Source organism: Mixophyes fleayi, chromosome 8 (genome assembly GCF_038048845.1).
Source record: "Mixophyes fleayi isolate aMixFle1 chromosome 8, aMixFle1.hap1, whole genome shotgun sequence".
Lineage (NCBI taxonomy): Eukaryota > Metazoa > Chordata > Amphibia > Anura > Limnodynastidae > Mixophyes > Mixophyes fleayi.
In genome coordinates this window covers 8315874-8336995 of record NC_134409.1, presented here as the reverse complement: position 1 = coordinate 8336995, position 21122 = coordinate 8315874, and the positions used below count along the sequence as shown (strand labels likewise).

General features: G+C 41.6%; 1 protein-coding gene across 2 annotated transcripts in view; it reads right to left on the bottom strand.

Annotated features, from left to right (window-relative positions):
* Window positions 1-6965: 6965 nt before the first annotated feature.
* The window catches only part of PATJ (PATJ crumbs cell polarity complex component), a 159203-nt gene continuing 145046 nt past the window's right edge, over window positions 6966-21122 (bottom strand). For both annotated transcript variants that reach the window (XM_075181788.1, XM_075181789.1), the window contains 7 exons: window positions 20255-20372; window positions 19058-19095; window positions 18855-18977; window positions 17395-17499; window positions 10181-10278; window positions 9625-9748; window positions 6966-8372 (listed from right to left, as the gene is read on the bottom strand). In XM_075181788.1, the coding sequence (XP_075037889.1) occupies window positions 8226-8372; window positions 9625-9748; window positions 10181-10278; window positions 17395-17499; window positions 18855-18977; window positions 19058-19095; window positions 20255-20372 (753 nt within the window). In that variant the 3' untranslated portion in view covers window positions 6966-8225. The remainder of the gene's footprint in view (window positions 8373-9624; window positions 9749-10180; window positions 10279-17394; window positions 17500-18854; window positions 18978-19057; window positions 19096-20254; window positions 20373-21122) is intronic.

Sequence of the window (21122 nt, the reverse complement as noted above, 5' to 3'; positions counted from 1 at the left end):
TTTGTGCTTCAGTTGGTTAAATGTGAACAATGAGATTTACTGGGGTCACGGTCTGAGCCAGTGGATTCCAAACGTTCTCAGTTAGAGGGACCCTTAGGGTCTCCATAATCGTTTCAAGGCCCCCCCAACTCAAAATAAGGACCAAGTACTCCCCCCGCCTTGCTTACCACTGGTCCTGCCCACGGCACCCCAAGGATTTGAACTGCACAATTTGGGAACCACTGGTCTAAGCGTTTGCTTTGAGGACTCTTTATTATACAGATCCTGCAGCACCTACAGGGGTCCATCGATTGTGTTGGAAGTTGGAACCCTCAGCAATGACACAAATGTTGTTGGGCTTGATATTGCTTTTTGTGTTGCACAAATCTGATGTGGAGGAGGGGACAGCTGTAGACATGTCATCCCTTCTAAAATAAAAAGTCTAAAAAAGTAAAGGCATCGGCCCCACTGGTTCCTAATAAATGAATAGGGGGGGGGGGGGGGGGGGGGGTCTAGTGTTTCAGTTTTAGCATTGGAAATACTGTACAGCAAGTGTTTCGGGCACTAATGAGAACTAGGGCACTTCTGTTAAGGGTTTGAATACAGAGGATCAGTTGTTTCCCCCTATTCAGACGACTTTTCTGTACAGTGTCTTAACCCCTTTACATACATATATCAGAGTATTACAAGATGCCGTTTTATTCTATATCTACTTATGTCATGTTTAGTGGTCTTTGCAATGCTTGGGTCATGTGCTGTAATATTTGTGACTATTACACTCAGTAGAGCATCTTGGTTATAATATTCCGTGTATGAAAGTGGACGTACATTGGCAAAGAACAGGGCCAGCTGGGGGCAGCTTTATGAATGTATTATTGACGTGCTAGTGTGCCAAATAAGTGATGTCAGACATTAGACTCTACGGGGTTCAACGCATCAGAAGCTTTCAAAATGTACAGGAGGTTTTTTTTTACAAGTATAGAAAAGTTTGTATTGTCCGGCTATATAATGCATACATGTCGCAATGTATAATGATTGCCACACACACAAATGTATATACACTGTACAAGCGGAACGGAAGCCGAGCTTCTCTTATATAGATGTGGGAAGAGACATATTTAGACAGCTGCCATATTTTAACTCTTCAATGCCTGCCAATATGATGCCCTTTATCTCTCTTAGTAGCTTGATTATCTGATTTCCTTTGTAATCTCACATAACACTTTGTCATTAACTTCCCACATAAATCTACGCAGCCCAATATCGCCAAAAGTAGTTTTTATGTCAAGTAAATCAGCAATAAAGTATATCTTATCTTATGTCATCTTTCTTTCCTTAGACCATTCTCCATGTGAATTTAATGTGCAACTGTAAATGTGTATTGTCTGTGTGGTAGAGGACGGTGAACTGTATACAATCTCCTCTCTTCTCAGATCAGCCTTGTTTACTCAGCAAATCATTCAGAAGTTGCCAATTGGATGCAGCAATATTTCACTGAAAGTCTGATCACCTCTCAAGTCGCTGACTTGGATCAATAAGCAAGTACCATCGGCAAGATGCATAATATATTTAGTTATTGACAGCAGACCGCGAGAGGGGAGTATTTTCATTATCATGGATTTATTTGTAACTGACTGCATAAACGGCGCAGGGTTCTCTGTTCTGAGAATCCTCATTATAGCGACAAATGATTAAATGGATACTTACCGTATGTTATTGAGAAGATGCAACATACATAAGGATTAGAATGCAGGTTTCTCACCAATTTCTTTTCTTAGATGAATTAAATGTAAGATTTTACATTTAATCGTGCTCAGCATGCTAGCTCATCACCTTGTGATAAACAGACATCTCTAAGTAGAGCTGTGTAAAGGGAAGTGGCTTATAGAACTCTCATTCCTTCACTCTGGAATGACAGTCTTGCCTTCTGCTAGGTAGCAGGAATGCTTAATCCAGCTTGGTGGATTGAGAGACAGGTCTCCTGGCAAATCTGAAAGGGAATAATTGACCAATCCCCGTTCGTGTTTAATCATTGACCTGTGGGTTAAAACTATTTTCCTGTGTGTGATATAGTGGAAGGATTTTTTTTTTATTAAGAGACCTATAGCAGAAGATTTCAGGTTTGACATTAGTCCATTTTTGGATTGAGGGGTCCACTTTCTGTATTGTATGGCGGTCACTAGAATGCTCTCTGACTTGTGGGGCAGTTACGAGCATGCTCTCTGCATTGTATGGCGGTCCCAAGGATGCTTTGTATTGTAGAGAGGTCACGAAAATACTCTACAATGTATTGTAGATCAGTACTGTTCCCTTTAATATTTCATAGGCTACTATGAATATGTGCATAAATTTTAACTCTAAACTAATAAACCATACCAAATATGACATTTATAAAAAAAAATATCTGGATGATGCAAAGGACATGTTTAAAATCACAGAAGGAAGCTGCAAAGATAAAGCAATATAATTAAGTAAATGTTGCATTCCAAGTCAAAGTAATTTGAAAGCTGAATATCCCGTCACCAGGTTCTACATTGTCCTTAGTGTCTTATATTTCTCTTTGTCCCTGTCCACCCAGGAGATAGAAAATAATATAGCTCTCTAGTTCCTTGGAAGCAGAGCTGAGCTGTCAGAAAAGACATTGCGCTATTAATGTGCTACCTGCCTGGTTAATGGGGACAAGAACAGTTTATTTACCTATATACAGAAGGCTCAGTGTAATACATAATTAAAAGAAATATGTAGAACCTGGTAATCTATCTTTGATGAAATGTGTTTGGACATTAATATATAAATATTTCAGTGTTTCATTCATTGCAACCTGCAGCTCTGTTTCAGATCTGTAGACTTGTAAAGGTGTTTGTCCTGTAGTATAATGAGACAACCCTGAAGCGCTATCTCGGAGCGGTCATCTAACTTCCATTCAGCTCTGAGATCTCACGGTTACATAATAACAGCATGCGTGTACTTTATGAACATTCATGTCATTAAGACGGCAGCTAGGCCTTGATGTGTAGGGACACAGTGGTGCATAACATTGCAAGATAACAAAATGTAATTGCTTAAGGAGAAAAGTTATTAAGAGGGGACCTGACAGGTTCTCTTTAAGCTGGTCCCATTGTACAATTTTTGCTGATCAATTTTGTAACTTCTAGATGTTGCCAAACTGGTCAACTAATGAAGCATCCATGAGCATCAACGTGATCATTGTACACAATCAAAATGAACAAGGAGTCATTAGTTCTAACTGATTTTATGACCTTCATTTATTTATTGCATTGCAATCCCGTTCAACCCATTACCAGCAACAACTCGATCGACGCAGTATGACCAACGTATGTGGCCACGTTTATAAATGATGGTCACTCAGACATAGGTACCATTGGGTTAAATGTAACCGTGCCGGCAGATATGTTGTCTAATAGGCACCTGCCATGTTTAAACTGTAAGCATAAAACTATTATGTGTTCAGCTATTTATCATATATATTAATACCCAAAAACTGAAATCAGATTAAATTAACAACAAACAGAACTAAAAATCCATTTATAGGTGTAAGGGTTCATCCGATCAAAGTCTTGTCATTGACGCCTGGGTTAATGGACATAAATAATAATTCTAGATCTCATCCCCGGTTTCCTTTAGATTAGAGAGGAACAACTAGAAATACTGGTGTCTTTTTAACCAATTTAAATGACTGTGTAAAATGTTACTGGAGGCATCCGCAGCCATGTGTACTGAGGCAGATGGGAATAAATCTGTGTACAGTAAATCTAAAAGCCTTTCTGCATAAAAACGTCCTGTTCTAATAGAGCCGAGTCCTCGTCTGGGCACTGAAGCATCAGACAGCCGTGGATAGACCGAATACGGAGACAAATTGCTTTATATTTTGTACAAGCGAATATTCCAGGACAGATTTTTAGTGAAGTCTACATTACATTAAATGAGCATAGACTCAGTTTCTATACATATTAAATTCAGCCATTCTGAATGCCTATTTAGGGGAAGAAAAGGGGATTTTCTTTTCCCCACAGGCATCACAGCAGAATATTGATTATATTTCTTGTTTGTGCTGGTTGCGATGTGACAATAGGATCAATACGTTAGCAAGAGTGTGTGATCGTTAGCACAGATGACAAGTCACAGCTGCCATGACAATGTTCAATAACGAACCTTTATCTTCATTGTTAGAACATTTAACATCTTCATTTCCCACAAATACCTGTATAAATCAGCTAACAAAAGACCTAGATTTAAATGTATGCTCTCGTTATAAAGGTTACTAGATGTGAGGAATTCAACAATTGTATGGAATGCATATTAGACAATAATATGCTGTTATAGTTTAGTGCATAATAGCTGTATGATAATAGGGCTGTGTGATGCCAGAGCTCAGCGTTTATGAACTTATTCTTCATGTTAACACCTTCAATACACGGCTGCTTAGAGGATTCTCGTACAAAGGCGCGTTTCGCTATCACTGACATTTGCTTCACAAAAACTTTATTAACAGAAGCCATCTCCTTCCATTCTTATCACAGTTCACTCTTCAATTAAAGTAACAGAGTAACAAATTCCCACCAAAATACATTTGTATTGGAATTCACATAAGTATGCAGCATTTGTAAGTCTGGCAGCATATCAGCCCAACGCCTGGATTTACAAATCTGCAGCATATCAGCCCAATGCCCGGATTTACAAATCTGCAGCATATCACCCCAACGCCCGGATACTGCATTCAGATACCTCTATGTAGAAACTCTTACAGTTGATGGATTTTGAGCATTATTTGGAATATATTTAATAGATTGTGAACATAAATTAGAAGCCACAGTATGAATTAGTGCCGGTCATTGGTGCATTTCTCATCTGCAGAGGTTATTTAAATGACCTTGAAATAATTAAACCTCTGCTACCAGAAGCTAAGGCATAAATTAGTGAGAGCTGAGCAAGTGCGCCATCTGCTGGATAACTTACTTATGACCCCACATGACCCTTATTTTTATTCTATGCGTTAGAGGTGAGCATAAAGCCACAATTATCTGCACCACAGACATTTTAAAGAAATCACATAAAAGTGGACTTTTTCTGCAGTGTTTAAACTGCCCAGTGGAACCCAGCACATCATACATGTAACAGACTTTAATACAACCTACAATTTGTGTATTCTGCATTCAGAATTGAGCAAAGTAGACACATGTATCCAACTGCACAATAAGTGACAGTGTTTTACTGTATGTGCCAGTTTTTGCCATTGGCAGGGTCCCCCAGCAGCACAGAGTATATCAGGAGATGAGTGATGTGTTAGTGAGGACAGGGCTGCATGTGACAGGGGCAGTGACATGATGTGAGGAGGGGAATGGAGGCAGCAGGAGGCCACAACCTCTAGATGAAATTAAATTCAGAAACTAGCTGAAAGGTCGAGTTATATGCATATAAATGAAGCTTATAAACTGAACTTAAAATGAAGGTAAGCCAACCATTTGGCTTACCTTCATTTTAAGTTCAGTTTATAATCTTCGACAAATCCTTACACACCAATGTGTTTATAGGAGGGGACAGATTTACTTTATAGGTGTTTTCTCTTTGTCTGCCCCCTACAACACATCAGTACTTCCTCTCGGGACCCCGTTTGTTCAGTGCAGCAGATTCCTGGTTCTTGCCCTTAGTGCTGACAAGGTGGAAACTTTAACCTGAGAACGGAGATTAAAATTCCTGCACCCAACAGAAGACGCCAAACTGCAGAGATCGTGTTGTAAGCAACTATTTTATTTGAATTTGTATAAGCTTAATAAAATATTCTGTTCACTTCATTAGTTTACAGGCATGTAAAATACAATTAGCTTGGCCTTCCGCTGAAGGTTTCAATTATTAAAATAAACCTATAAAACACAAGAAAAGGTTTCACCTGAGCAGAAAAGAGACAAAATGATTCTTTACAGCTTAAATATCTTAAGTCACAAACTGATCAACAGTGACAGGTAGGGTCTGCGTGGAACAAAACATTGGCTCCGGGGCATCCTTTTTGGCACGCTGCGTTTAATTACTAACGATATTGGATTGGCCTGCTCATTAACACGCACGGTCGGCTGTTCTGGTAGATTTTCCCTCCAAAAAATAGTAGATCACAAGGAATTAAAGGAAGAAACTTCATGTTTCCTGTACAGAACGCGGTCATCGCTGTATGAGCCACACCTCAAATGTAAGATAAGCGAGGTCACACATGGAAGCAGACCGTTTGATAAATACGTATATAAGGGAATATACTTTGGTAACATACAAAGGAAAATACCACAAAATCTTACTGAAATGACATTTGTTTATTTTTTTTTTTTTTTCTAATCTAGTTTATGAGCTCTTAAAACGGGAATAATGTTTCCTATGTGAGTATTCCTTCCTTGGTGATTATTACGAGGTTCTAGCATGTTCTGTACAGTACACAGCCGGTAATTATATATAGCAGACTCATGGTCAATTATTAACATTAAAAAATTGCCTAATTCCTCAGTGATGGTACCAGATCCAAGTGCACTGACAGACAGCAGGGTGGAACTCACAAAATGGCCGCCGTGTGCAGGCCGCGCACGCTTTAAGCCAGGTATACAGATTACATTCAGCTGTCACCCTCTATATATATATATAAAAAAAAGTGTATATAAAATACACACATATATCCAGAATAAAGATGTCTATACATTCAGTGTTCACATTCCGAACCTCTTAAGTCCACCAAGGGGATAACAGAGCCGGCGTATTAATTGGTAAATCATAAAAGTCATCCATTAAAAGGGGATTTCGCTCAGAGTAGAGAAATCTTTTTACCAGTAAGCCTGAGCGAGCCATTAAACTGTATCCGTTATCTTCACACAATGGAGGCTGCCAATTTTGAAGGCTGTACAATAATATATATATATATATATATATATATATATATATATATATATATATATATATATATATATATATATATATATATATATATATATATATATATATAGAGTATTTGTATATCATTTTTATTAGTGGCCACTTTTTATTCCAGGTCTAATCCTGTCTATTCTGATTATATACCACAGCAGGTGCAGTTTACCTTTCTGCCACCAGGGGGAGGTCTACAAATAATTGAGCTAGCAGCATTTTTTATCTTGTTTTGTTACTCTGCCCCAAACCAACAGCGCCCTAACAAAGCCGCACAGTGCAACATACTCTTATAATTCTGAAAAAAATTAATCTTTAGTCTTAAATAAAATATATAGCTTTATCTATCCACACGCTTTATATACATATACATTGAGAACACTTATCAATAGTACAACACAGTAGAAATGAGAGCACAGAGTCAATTTGTATCCGCTGTGCAGATCGCAGGAATGTAAAGCGCAACATAATTGCAAGAAGCCAGCGGGGTTATTTACTAACATGCTGCCAATGTAAGAATGTGCATTAACCTGCAGCACCCAGTCAGCAATTAGCTCTAAATAATCTGGTGCAAGTTAGACAGTAAGTGTGCGCCCGCTATAAGCTACTGTACTTATGCTGAATCACCAGCTTGACGCGTCTCCCGCTGATCAGTCACACCAGCGCTAATTATTATTATCTGAAGTATTATACGAGCTGTAGGTCAAACGCTCCTACAATGGTCTCATTTTACCAGCACCAGAAATGTTGAGAGATTTCTGTAACACACAGAACAGGTTTCATTGTTACAGCACATTAAATTCTTTACTTGGGCTCCTAATATCTCAAAAAATCAGTGTAATTGTTTAACCAGAACATAATGTCCTTTAGCATTTTCCCACATTTCACTAAACAATACACCCTTTATATCCCAGAAGTGCAAGGACGGATTTAGGGAATTGAAGAGTTTGCAAAACATTCTACATTGACAAGACGACAAAATGACATTATACTGTACTACGGGCTGGCTGGAAGACTTGTCCGCTATTAAGGTAATACGGTGGTAATGCGTTTCTGTATTAATGTGCTTTATATTGTACACTGGACTCAGCAAAAAGCGCGGTACGGTAAGTGGTTCCTCGGGACACACAGAATTCACGCGTTTCACCAGAGGTTGGCAAAATTGATTGTTCTCCAGCAGTTGTGGAACTACAAATCCCAGACAGCCATTGTCCAATGCAAAGGAGTTTTAGTTTCCCAAGTGCAGGAGAGTCGCCGTTTGCCTGTGATACACTGTGCGCCCTCGGACAATCACCACACACACACACACACACACACACACACGGTCATTACGATAACACCGTCAGCGTCACGTTTCCTCGCTGACGTTTTAAAATGGCGACAGCCTCTTCATGCGTGACGCCCTCCAGGCTCTCCTCGTTAACCGCTAATATCTGGTCGCCCCGTTTCAGTCTCGTATCGACTGCAGCAGCTCCCTATGTTAAAAATGGCAAAAAAATAAATATTAATAAAATAAAATAAATTACAGTAGTTTCTTCAAATGAGATGCTAATTCTTAAAACAACAACAAGAGCTACAGTCTGAAAAGAGGTTCACGGTACCGGTTACAGGAACACGCGGCCTTTTATAATAATCCGGATTATTAAATCACAACACCCTGAGGCCAATTACTACGCGTTTATGGGGCGAGCGGAGAGAAGATTGTCTTGTAATGTAATAACGTAGAACACGCGGTAATCTCTCCTGTTTCAGCCATTTAGACAGCTGTTAAAGATGGACTCTTACAGAACAAAATAAGAGGAAACATTTGCAGTATTGTTACAATGTACCAGGAACAAAGGGTCTGTGAATGAACAGATGGAAGTAATCAGGCTGTGAGCTACACGCATGGGATCTCCGCAGAGTAATTTATACCGTATGGCAGAATGTAAAGAGAGTGTTTTATCACCCTCTGTACAGCCTTTGTCAGTGGAAAGAATGCAGTTGTATTACTGAGCATCAACCACCAGAGGGCAGCACTATAAATACTCAGGCACGTAGCTCCTGTGTGCAGGGAGAACGAACAGAAACATTTCTTCCCACATTGTTCCCCAGGATATAAGTGCTGGGCAGAGTCCGGACCGGTGTTTCCTGAATAATAATAATATATCGCACCACTTGAATGTCACAATTCTAGGTTTACAGCCTCCTGCATTCATCTTACCCTGACTATATGTACATATCCACATATTTTGTGCCCTAAAATGTCACAAATCTGCATTCCCCCCCCCCCCCCCCCAATTGTACTGTATAAAAATGCTGCAATAATATGCTTGCTCCCTTTTACTTCCAGAATATGAAAACTCACATTTAAGACAATACGGAGCATTGTCAGTGATACATTTGTTTCAATTCTCATGTTACAGTTTTACCACCACTTTTGTCTTGCACAACAATATGGGGAACATGCACAATAAGCCTCTTACGGTGAACGCAGCTTTGCAGACAAGAGGTTCCCTTGAGGCTGTGGATCTGGGTTCCCACAAATTGTCAATTCTCCGCTTAATCTGGTGCATTGTCCTCCTGTTGTGAAACCTTCTCTGAAGATCCCACCACATCCCATCTGTGAGATATATATGTACCCGGCGGACTCTTGTTATACTAGTTGATAGACCATGTACGACGTATATGGCCAGGTCATTAGATATAGATAGAAAATGGATATTGAGATGTGTAGCAACAATTTACCTTAGAAAATATTGTCTTGACGTAAATCGGAAGATCTCCGTGAGGGCTCCCGTGCCCCCCAACAATGCTAAACCCAAGACCATCCTGACCCTTCTCCAGATGAATGAGTTTCGGGACAGGACACCTGCAAAACACAACAAGTGAACGATAGAAAGTTGTGGCATCAATTCACCAGCATCTTATAGAGGGAGGGGGAGGGGGAGAGTAAGACCTGGAGAGGAGCGAAAACTAGGAAATATGATATAATGGCCAAGTTGGGAAACAAAACAAAACAAAACAAAAAAAAAAGATATTTGCAGATATTTTAGGGAGACTGTTCTCCACTGTTTTTCTCAGGCTAAAAATTATAAGGTACCTTCCATTTTTTTTTTTAAATGACTATTTATATACACAAGATGTTATATCATTTATAAACAGTTGTAAGACAGTGCCACCCTGTGGTTAAATTATCGTGAAACAATGCAGAATTTTGGTGTGATTTTACTGGTCTTTATAAACAGTTTCCCAGAAGAATCAGTACATTATCCCCCCCCCCCAGAGGTAAAGATGTACTCACTCCCCCTCCTCGGACTGCTGATCGGTACTGAAGTTCTGGCTCACAGACATACTCTCCAGCTGACTGGCGATCGCACTAATATTCGTATCTGCTACAACCTACAACATGAAACACACAGAGCGAGATGGGACAACATCAAAATCCCATTTATTTCTGCACAACAACATCCTCACGTTATATAAACAGAACAAATAACTCATTATCAGGCTCTTAATGTACTTTTACTTAAAAATATAATGCACAAGTATATAAACGCCTGTAAATTATAACTGTATAAATTGTGAGTTCTGATGTCATTGCCTCAGTCTTCATCGGGGAAACCTGAGTATTATAAGGAACAAACGCAAGTCCTTGTACTGCAGCTTAAGATTTCCAGAATGTTGATTAAAGTGAGCTGACGGGGTGAGCAGGGGACGCTCTCCTCTTTATCTTACGTACACATTGTACCATAAGACAGTTGATAAATATGTGACATGTATAAGATGTACAAACGTCAGTGTAATGTGCGGCTGTCACAGTAACATGGATCACAGCCATTATAGATGCCAATAATATCTGTATTTCTCACCTGCTCTGTCTGTGCTGCGTCTTCCTGCTGCACTGGGCTTTATTAACTTGCATTTTATTATAGATAAAGCAGAATTTTGAAAGAGGACGGATATAAACAAAAAATGATGCTGAACAGGAGGGAAAAGAAGTACAAGAGAGGCCAAGATGTCAAACACTTCTCTTCAGATGTTACTGTCATCACACTCGGGGATGGATGGTGGAATGAAAAGGTGCAACTATCACTTACACACACAGTGGTGGCCTCTATATAGTAGTCTGAACTAATATTCATCGGCATAGAGTGATGTCACTGGTTCCTAGTGAATGGATAGGCTGCATTCTCAGCGATGTCACTGGTTCCTAGTGAATGGATAGGCTACATTCTCAGCGATGTCACTGGTTCCTAGTGACTGATAGGCTGCATTCTCAGTGATGTCACTGGTTCCTAGTGACTGGATAGGCTGCATTCTCAGTGATGTCACTGGTTCCTAGTGACTGGATAGGCTGCATTCTCAGTGATGTCACTGGTTCCTAGTGACTGGATAGGCTGCATTCTCAGTGATGTCACTGGTTCCTAGTGACTGGATAGGCTGCATTCTCAGTGAGGTCACTGGTTCCTAGTGACTGGATAGGCTGCATTCTTAGTGATGTCACTGGTTCCTAGTGAATGGATAGGCTGCATTCTCAGTGATGTCACTGGTTCCTAGTGACTGGATAGGCTGCATTCTCAGTGATGTCACTGGTTCCTAGTGACTGGATAGGCTGCATTCTCAGTGATGTCACTGGTTCCTAGTGACTGGATAGGCTGCATTCTCAGTGATGTCACTGGTTCCTAGTGACTGGATAGGCTGCATTCTCAGTGATGTCACTGGTTCCTAGTGAATGGATGGGCTGCATTCTCAGTGATGTCACTGGTTCCTAGTGAATGGATAGGCTGCATTCTCAGTGATGTCACTGGTTCCTAGTGACTGGATAGGCTGCATTCTCAGTGATGTCACTGGCTCCTAGTGAAATCATAACTTGTATGCTTGTGAATATTGGGTTCAGTCCACAAAATGGTTACCTCCTCTCCAAGACCAAATATTAAGCGTCTCTTCAATGGACTGGAACATATTATACTATGGGGTTTGCAATCACCGGCAGGGCCGCCGAGAGGGGGGGGGGAGCGGGTACATTTTACCCGGGCCCGGCCATGCCAGGGGGCCCGGGCCGGGCCCTCGCTGAAATTTTTTTTTTATTTTATTTTGTAAAAATTTTTTTGTATCTTGCGGTTTTTAAAAATATATATATATTTTTTTTTTTTCCCGGGGGGTGGTCCGTTGGTGGGGGAGCTATAAGAAATAAAAAAAAAAATAAAATAAAAAAATCAATACTCACGTGACCGCGGCGCCGCGTCCCTCCTTTCCTGTCTTCTCCATTCACACTGACTGTCGGGCATGACGTCATCAAGTCACGCCCGACAGTCAGTCAGTGAGGAGCGCCGCAGCCTGACAAGACCAAGGCAGAAGAAAAAGGAGAAGACAGAAGAGAAGAAAAGAAAGAAGCTTACAAGAGGTAAGGAAAGAAACTGAGAGGCAAGGGGGAAAACAGAGGGACAGTACTATAAAAAAGGGGCAGAGAGGCACAGAGGTATACAAGGACAGAGAGGCACAGAGGAAAACAGGGGCAGAGAGGCACAGAGGAATACAGGGGCAGAGAGGCACAGAGGAAAACAGGGGCAGAGAGGCACAGAGGAATACAGGGGCAGAGAGGCACAGAGGAATACAGGGGCAGAGAGGCAAAGAGGAATACAGGGGCAGAGAGGCAAAGAGGAATACAGGGGCAGAGAGGCACAGAGGAATACAGGGGCAGAGAGGCACAGAGGAAAACAGGGCAGAGAGGCACAGAGGAAAACAGGGGCAGAGAGGCACAGAGGAAAACAGGGGCAGAGGGGCACAGAGGAAAACTGCAGAGGGGCACAGAGGAAAACAGGGGCAGAGGGGCACAGAGGAAAACTGTAGAGGGGCACAGAGGAAAACAGGGGCAGAGAGGCACAGAGGAAAAAAAGGTGCAATGAGGCACAGAGTTAAAAAAAAGGGGAGAGAGGCACAGAGTGAATAAAAAGGGGGGAAAGCAGCATGGAGGTCGCAGTGTAGTTGTGATGGGGCTTGTTGCAATGTAGTGTGTGTGCGGTAGGTGGCGGCTAATTAATGGGCGCTATTTTGTTTGTAGGATGATGGTGAGGCAATTTAATAGTAGGGACTATTAATTTAAGATGGGGTGGTTTGGGGGCTATTGAATCTTGGGGTGAGTTTAGGGAGAATGAGGTCTATTTATTAAATGTGACTATGAGTTATTTAATGGCAGTGATGGTTGCGGGAAATAGGTATTGCTGGGGCTGTTTGCAGGAAGTGAAATAGGTTTATTTATTAAATGTGAATACTATTATTTTAATGTTGGGGCTGGAGGAAGGCCTAATTATTAATCGTGGGTGCTATTGATTTAAGGCCGGGGCTGGCTGTAATTTTCTAAATGTAGCCATTTTTTTTCAAAATAGGTCCTTCAACATTTCTGGATCCGGACAAGCCGCAACAAAAGAAAGCAGCAGCCACAGGTGGAGAAAGTGAGAAGAACAGGTAGGAGAGAGCAGCACAGTGTGTGAAATGTTGTGATTCTAGTAAGGACAATACCAATTTTTGGTGAATGTTGTGCCCAATGTAAGGTGTAGGCCAAGACTGAACTGTTTGTGTACACACTGCATTGTTTGTATACTACACTGTGGTGGTAGATGTCCTGAAAGTCAGGAGTGCTTGAACATATGTGACGCTCTGGCGAATTGAGAGCCTAGTGGTTTTTATGTTAGCCACGCCCCAATGGCACGTTTGCCACGCCCCCAAATGCATGACCACACCTCCCAAAAATTTTGCACCGCCATTTGGCTAGCCACGCCCCTGAATGTATGACCATACACCTAAATTTTTTTGCGCCGCCGTAAGGCGGCGCAAAAAAATTTTGGGTCTTACTTGAATATGAGGGGGGCCCCATGAATTTGTTGTACCCGGGCCCTGAATTCTTCTTGGCAGCCCTGATCACCGGGACTCTCACTATGTATAGCTGTCAATCAATAAGCCATTCTGTAGTCATATGAGAAGAACATGAGAACACGCACAGTTACATCTCCCTGTTCTGGTTGTAATTCATAATCTCGTGTCACACAAGAGGCTCTGGGAATTCGGCCACAAGATTGTACAGTAAGTGAAATATGAATATATTTAGATAACAGTAAAACAGGCTGGAAGAGGTGAGTGGGTTCGGCACCCATAAATCTGGTTTGTTATTTGACCCAAAAAGAACGCACAGAAACTCATGAATTGACTTTGATGAATCACAAAGCAAAATGGCCAAAGAGACTGCAGGATTTATCAGAGAACAAAGAGACTGGAATCTTACAATGTCCCTCTGTAATGTTACCAGATACTACTGGAGGGTGCTACACTGCTGAGCTCCTTGTGAACCCCACCACGGCTCAAGGAACGATCAACACTTACAGCAATATACAATAATAATAATAATAATAAATTACATTGTATTATTTCAACTAAATCCTTGAGGGGCCCCGGTATTTCTTGGTTTGTCTTATGTGACTTTTTTCCCCCTCAGTTAATAATAATAATAATTGGTGCACTGAATAAAGGAACTGAAGGTTGGAGAGCTGATTAGTAATCTTCTACATTGACATCACTGCCTCCCATATCTCCATCTATGGAGACTGAGATTATTACTAACGAGTAATAACACATTTCTTATTTTATTGGGTGTTTTTCAATTAAAACACATGTTGTATCATCCTTCAATGTACTTCCATTTCTGTTAAATAAATGTCCTGATCTTTCCTATATCATTGTCACACATACCGTCTGCTATTTTACGGAACAACTGCCTGGGAATTACTATAATAGAATAAACTGTTGTTTTTGTAAATCTATTGAAATCATATTTGTGAGACTGTGTTCAGCGCTGTGTACAGCCCGTCCCGCACATACGCTCACAGATACACAGACCTCATAATAAAAAAGCCATCATCATCTAGTGATACAATGTATCTGTATTGACAAACTGTTCTACTTAACTAAATGACAAGTGGTCATACTCAGTCTATACACAAAGTCTGAGAAACAATTGTATTGTTGAGATGAAATCTGTAACAGATAAATATTACACTAAGTCATTGCTAAATCTATCAATCAGGACTGTTCAATGTATAGAGCACGGTCAGATCATCTCTGTGTCCGCCAGATGCCGGGAGTCTTGTTTGTCATTCACTGCACAGCAGTACTAATCTGTGCGTATGACGGTTATCAGACAGATCCTATATAACTGCATTCCCAGGAGATCTGCAATCTGCTCAGCGGAGTCATCCCGCAGTTCAGTGCGACTCCTCTTATCTCAGTCCAGCTGCATCTGGCAGATTAAATTGGACACACGCTGGAGCAGCAGACTGGGATGATTGCACAGACGCCGCTGGAAGATGGAAGATTAGCGTCTGGCGGGAGCTATGTGGACGTGCAGATAATTAGCTTTCTACGCCAGTGAACACAATTATCTGCCTTCTACAAGTCTGCGTCGCGCTAGCGGAACTTTGTAATACACAAAACTACCTATGTGTCCATCATGATTATCGTCTGTTACAAGAGATTTCTCTGTTCTTGTTGACGACATTTAAACTTGTGAGACAGACATTTCTAGACCCAGTAGCAAAGTGCAGCAGATAACAAAAGTGTTAAAAACTATATTTATAATTTTATATTCATGGAAGAATAAAATATTCACTTGTGAATGTGATGTTAATGAGAAAAGTGAAATGTATTGTATCTACCAGTGTTTTCATGTTTTAATCAATATTTGTTTATACAGTCTCAAAATATAATCCTTTTATATAAAGTATTTAAATACAATTAAAGTAATACATCTTAAAAAGCACACAAAAAGAAAACACTGGAACTTTTAAATGACAAGTGAGAGATTGTACAGATTTCTCAAATTATTACAAGTACCTCAAAATACAACAAAACTGTTACAATATCATATTTTGGATAGACTCCTTGATATAAAAATGCGTTTGATGCAAGGAAGAGTTTACATTTGCCAGTTCACATTCCCTTTTTAGGGGGGTCTTCAATTGTTGGGTTTCCGCGGCACGTTAAAACTATTACCATTATTACGGTAATAGTTAGCTGGATTTCAGCTCCCTGAGCCGCGAGCTGAAATCCAGTGAGAAAATTACCGTAGTAACGTTTTTCTCTGCGCACTATTACCGTAATAACGGTAATAGTGCGCGGACCGTGAGATTTTCGGTGTTTCCGACGACAATTGAATTCCCCCCTTAATGTTCATATTTATCTTTAGTTATTTGAAAATTCCTGTAAGCCTATTTTTTTTTTATACCAATGACCTTTTAGTGGATAATGAAAATATCACACAAAAAATATGAAAAGTTTTTCAGCAATATTTTTAAACTGCCCGAACTCTCTGTATAATTATTGTACAAACTACAGAAGTACAAAACTACCCAACATTTTCTACAACTGATTTTCTAGTTATTTGGACTGTCCACTGTACTTAGAACCTAAAGGTGCCCAAAAATGTTGTAAACCCTGTTGGACAATTACCTCTCCTAAGACTTCTAAACCCCTATACCTGGGAGGTGAGTGCATCTGATTTTAACTGCATTTTCATGGTGTTTAAAGCATATAGGTCAGTGTAGGACCTGCATATAATGAGGTGCCCTTGATGCTGGGATGCAGGCTTAAATATTTTGAACAAAATATGAACCAATACCTCAGGTTTTCAATTTGCTAGACACACACACACACACACAGATATGCAGTGTAAAGGATAAGCGCTGACAACTGTCTTCTAAGACTGAACTGGCTGCAAATCACATCGTGTATGAGCAGATCCCGATTCTCTCCTAACATTGATCTTTCAGATCTTTCTCAGATTGGCTGAACTGGTCAATCAATGACCCCTTCTAACTCTGTGTGCAGCCGTTATCCAACCGTATTAACTGTGCCCACATATGTAGGCAAATCAGAGAACGAGATGGGCGTTCAGGCCCAGATGTCAGACCTGAAAGTGTTAGGGGGCATTCAATGTAGATTTGTTTACGGAGTATAATTATATAAGAGGCATATGCAAAGATTTCTCACCAAACCTTCCATAAAAAGGGCAAAAGCCACCAAGAACCTCTTGTCTAATGGCGGATAAAGCTGCCGAATGCCCAGAGACGGCTGCAGATGCAATAACTAGTTATATGATGGAGAATAAAGCCTTGCAGACAACTCGCACACAGAATAGATGTCGGGAAATCATAACCTAGTGCAATGTTTTCTATAATAAATATATTAAGCAGCAGTTTAAATACTGTTACAGATGAACTCACATCAGTGATCCATCCGTCTCAGTGAGCCGGGAGCTCCTCTTACAATGACGTTAATACACTGAATGACAATCCATTCACATCTCCAGCACACTGCAATTTCCAGACCTGAGGCGTTTCCTCATCCCCGCTAACACCGAGGTTCTCTGCTTGTGGTTATAATCGTCTCTCGATCCCCTGAGCTGAGCTCACGGTCAGAGCACCAATTATCAGCCGCTCACAGGTCTGTACCACGCTGCCAGCCTACCTGCAGGGTGATGCTGCCGTAGGCACTCTTCAGGATGTTGACCACGTCCGCGTGCGAGAGGCCGTCCAGTGGCTGCTGGTTAATGCTGACAATGCGATCTCCCACCTGGGTGTGCAAGAAACAACAGTACGTGTGTTACGGTGCCACTTATCAATATGGATAACATCATGCACATGGTACAACGCTGCCGTAACCCAGAGATACCTGGTATCGGGTGAAACGCAGACCAAGGATACGTGAATCGCTACTGAAGACGCAGCGATTAATAATGAGCAGACTTTACTATAACACAGCTGCACACGAATGTCACACAATGACAATTAAACCCGCGGTACAATGCTGCACAGTGGGAATATTTACCAGGGTGACATTCTGGTAAATTAGCAGAGAACAGGGATAAATACTGTGTGTAATGTGCGACAGTAATAAAGGGAATTATCAGTGCAGTTACAGCGGAAAAGCAAACACCAGGGTAAATATATATCGATAACATGCCCACATTTATACCCTCAACACTCCCTGTTACTAAATTTAAAAGGAATTTATCTGTAAGTGTAAGCAGAGGAATCAGGAAAAAAAAAGTATACTGTAAGCAATATCCATAGGCAAACCGAGGGGGGGGGGGGGTTTCTAGTGCCTGGAAACCCCCTTCCAAGCCTGGGGCACTGTATAATTGAGGTGGCTGGACCCTGCCCCGGCTTCACACGGCTCTGCTTGAAAAGGGAGAGCTGTGTGCACCTAACAGTAGTGCACGCAGCATTGCCCATGTATATTATGGGGATAGGAAGAGTTGGAGAGCAGCCAAGCACTGTCTAATATTATAGCCACGCCCCCATACATGCTGGTCACGCCCACTGGTGGCGTGGTGTGGAAACCCCCTCTACAAATCCTGTGTTTGTCCCTAATATCCCCACCCTAATACGGCTTCCATAAGATCATTGTCACTATGACATTGTGCCACAGAAGACACGTCCCATAATATATGATAATGATATTTACTCACTGGGTGATCATGTGACAGAGTCCCAGATCTTGTTACATGTTACGACTGTATGTAGCAAGTATACATGTATGTTACATGATATAACCATTATAATAATTCTGTTACATAGGAAAAATGATCATTCTGGTTACAGACATCCAATGGTAACAACAGACTGTTCTATTATTAAAGAAAACATTTTATGCTCCTCTTATATTAACCACCCAAAGCGCGTCAGTCTAAGTACAGAACCGAGTGTAAGCTCCTCTGATCAGGGCCGTCCAGCGTGTGCATTGAAGTGTTTCTGCATCTTACCTACTTGTGTGCTAACATATTATAAATGATTTACAACAATACTTATCACTCTCTCCTTTGTTAAGTAGATCATCCACTATCATGGACTTGTCTTTGCCCCGAGTACAGTATCGCTCACGGCGAGGCCGCTCACACACACGCGGAGACGGGGTAATACACTTACTTTCAGTTTGTTAGAGCGAGCTGCGACACCGCTGGCCTGGATCATGGCGATGAACACAGGAACGTCACCCAAGGGGCTCTCTTTTCCACCCGCTATACTGATCCCTAGAGCGTCATTAGGACCCTGAGGGTGGAGACACAAGGACGAGTTACGTTGTGATCTATAGGACCAGAGATCCATGTTCTGTGGATGTCGGCACTTACCCTGCTGATCTCTACAGTCCTGGGCTCCAGTTCTGTACCTAGAGCGAGAGGTAGAGACGTGAGCAGATCATCTCCTATGTGATACAGCAGACCTGACCCAAAAGTCCCCTCCACCACCCAATCATCCACCCCTCTGTCTCATCTGCCCTACATAAACTGCTCCCTAATATCTGTCTGTCCTCTCTGTGTCCCCCCCATTAGCTCGTCCGACACATAACATCCTGGGAGCAGCATTAATCTCTCTCTCCTCTCCGTCTATTATGTGCATCCATATAAATATATAACCCATGGATTCTGGTGAGTAGCGAGGACAGGTTAGCGCTGATGGTTAGTTAGCGCTCGGTGCAGAGGGAACCGTCGCACCAATAAAATGTAAATCACTGTAATCTCTAATATATTTACTTAAATAACGTCTATTGATAAGTAGAGGTGCTACAGCTAAACGGGAATAGATACAGAGGATAAGAAACTAGAGTTGATTAGTGCTGTCAGCTTTGATTGGGTGACTAATCCCTCACATCAGCCGACGTAGAACAAAGAGTACCATTATTACAGCGCGATTACCCTGCAGGAATAGCGGCTCAGAGCCGTAACTTAGAATTCTAGCGCCTGGGGTGAGAAAGACAAATGCCGCCCCCTAACCTCAATTTTAACCAAATTAACCTAAAATATTCCTAAATTGCGCCCCCTTCAGCGATGCGCCCTGGGCGGTCGTCCCTGTCGCACAGTCCTAGTTACGGCCCTGTAGCGGCTGTACGGTTGGGGTACGTATTTCCGATGACACTAATCCCGACAAGAATGACACAGTCATAAAAATCATGATTACCATCAGCGCAATAGTGAGTAAATATCTACATACTATAATTTAGATGTAACGTCTTTAATCACTATCATTCTTGTCAGGATTACGGTCATCGGAAATACGTACCCCAACCGCTGACACAGTCTGGTGAAGTCTCATAGTAATTCTACTGCCCCCTAGTGGAGATCTCCAATCAATTGCAGGTGAAGTATTAATAATATAATCTACAGTTAATATATTCTAGTACACTTCATGTTCTATTTTTCAATGCATTGTGTCTGTCGTTAGAGAAGTCGGGGTCACATGTGAGACCCCTAACACTAAGCCACTGCTGCCGGCGGGAGCAATACTCTGCGGGAAGCACGAGGCAGAGAACGTAGCGCAGCGGTTATTACCAGAGTTCCTCTGAGAGGACGGCGCCGACGACCTCTTGGCGCTTGTGAAATTCTGTGCGTTGGAAACGACCGGGGCGAGCGAGGGCGGCTGAGCGCTGTGAGAGCTGCTCTTACTGATCTGGAACAAAAGATTTGCAGAGTAATTAAATTGTTGTACATTCCGAAGCCTTCATAATAATTTCATTACAATTTAATTACAGGACGTAGCCGGCTATTATTAGACTCAAATCCCCCGTTGAAGTTATTGTTAAGCACGTAGAAGAAGTGCTACAAGGAAAAGCCGCTCAGCTTCGTGGAAACCTGCAGGAACGTATTTATTTCTTATTGTATGTTCCCACAAAGTGCTGCGTTCACAGCTTCCACCTACACTTCAGGGACACTGGAGAAAACAGAGATGGATGAAAGGGAAAGTGTGAAGCTGGGACAAGTGTGGGCTAAAAAAAAAATGCCCATTGTCCTCCCTTATCACCGTACCCACATCCCCACATTCAAACCCAATTCCAACCAACCTTTATACTTCATAAAATGTTAAGCATAAAGGGTAAATATAATTTCTCTATGTTCCAGCGAATAACCCAATCCAGCTGGTCACCATGATGGCCAGGAGAGGCGTCTTCACTCATGTTTGGCAGCACGGTGGCTCAGTGGTTAGCACTTCTGCCTCACAGCACTGGGGTCATGAGTTCAATTCCAGACAATGGCCTTATCTGTGTGGAGTTTGTATGTTCTCCCTGTGTTTGCGTGGGTTTCCTCCGGGTGCTCTGGTTTTCTACCACACTCCAAAAACATACTGGTAGGTTAATTGGCTGCTATCAAATTGACCCTAGTGTGTGTGTGTGTGTGTGTGTGTGTATGTTAGGGAATTTAG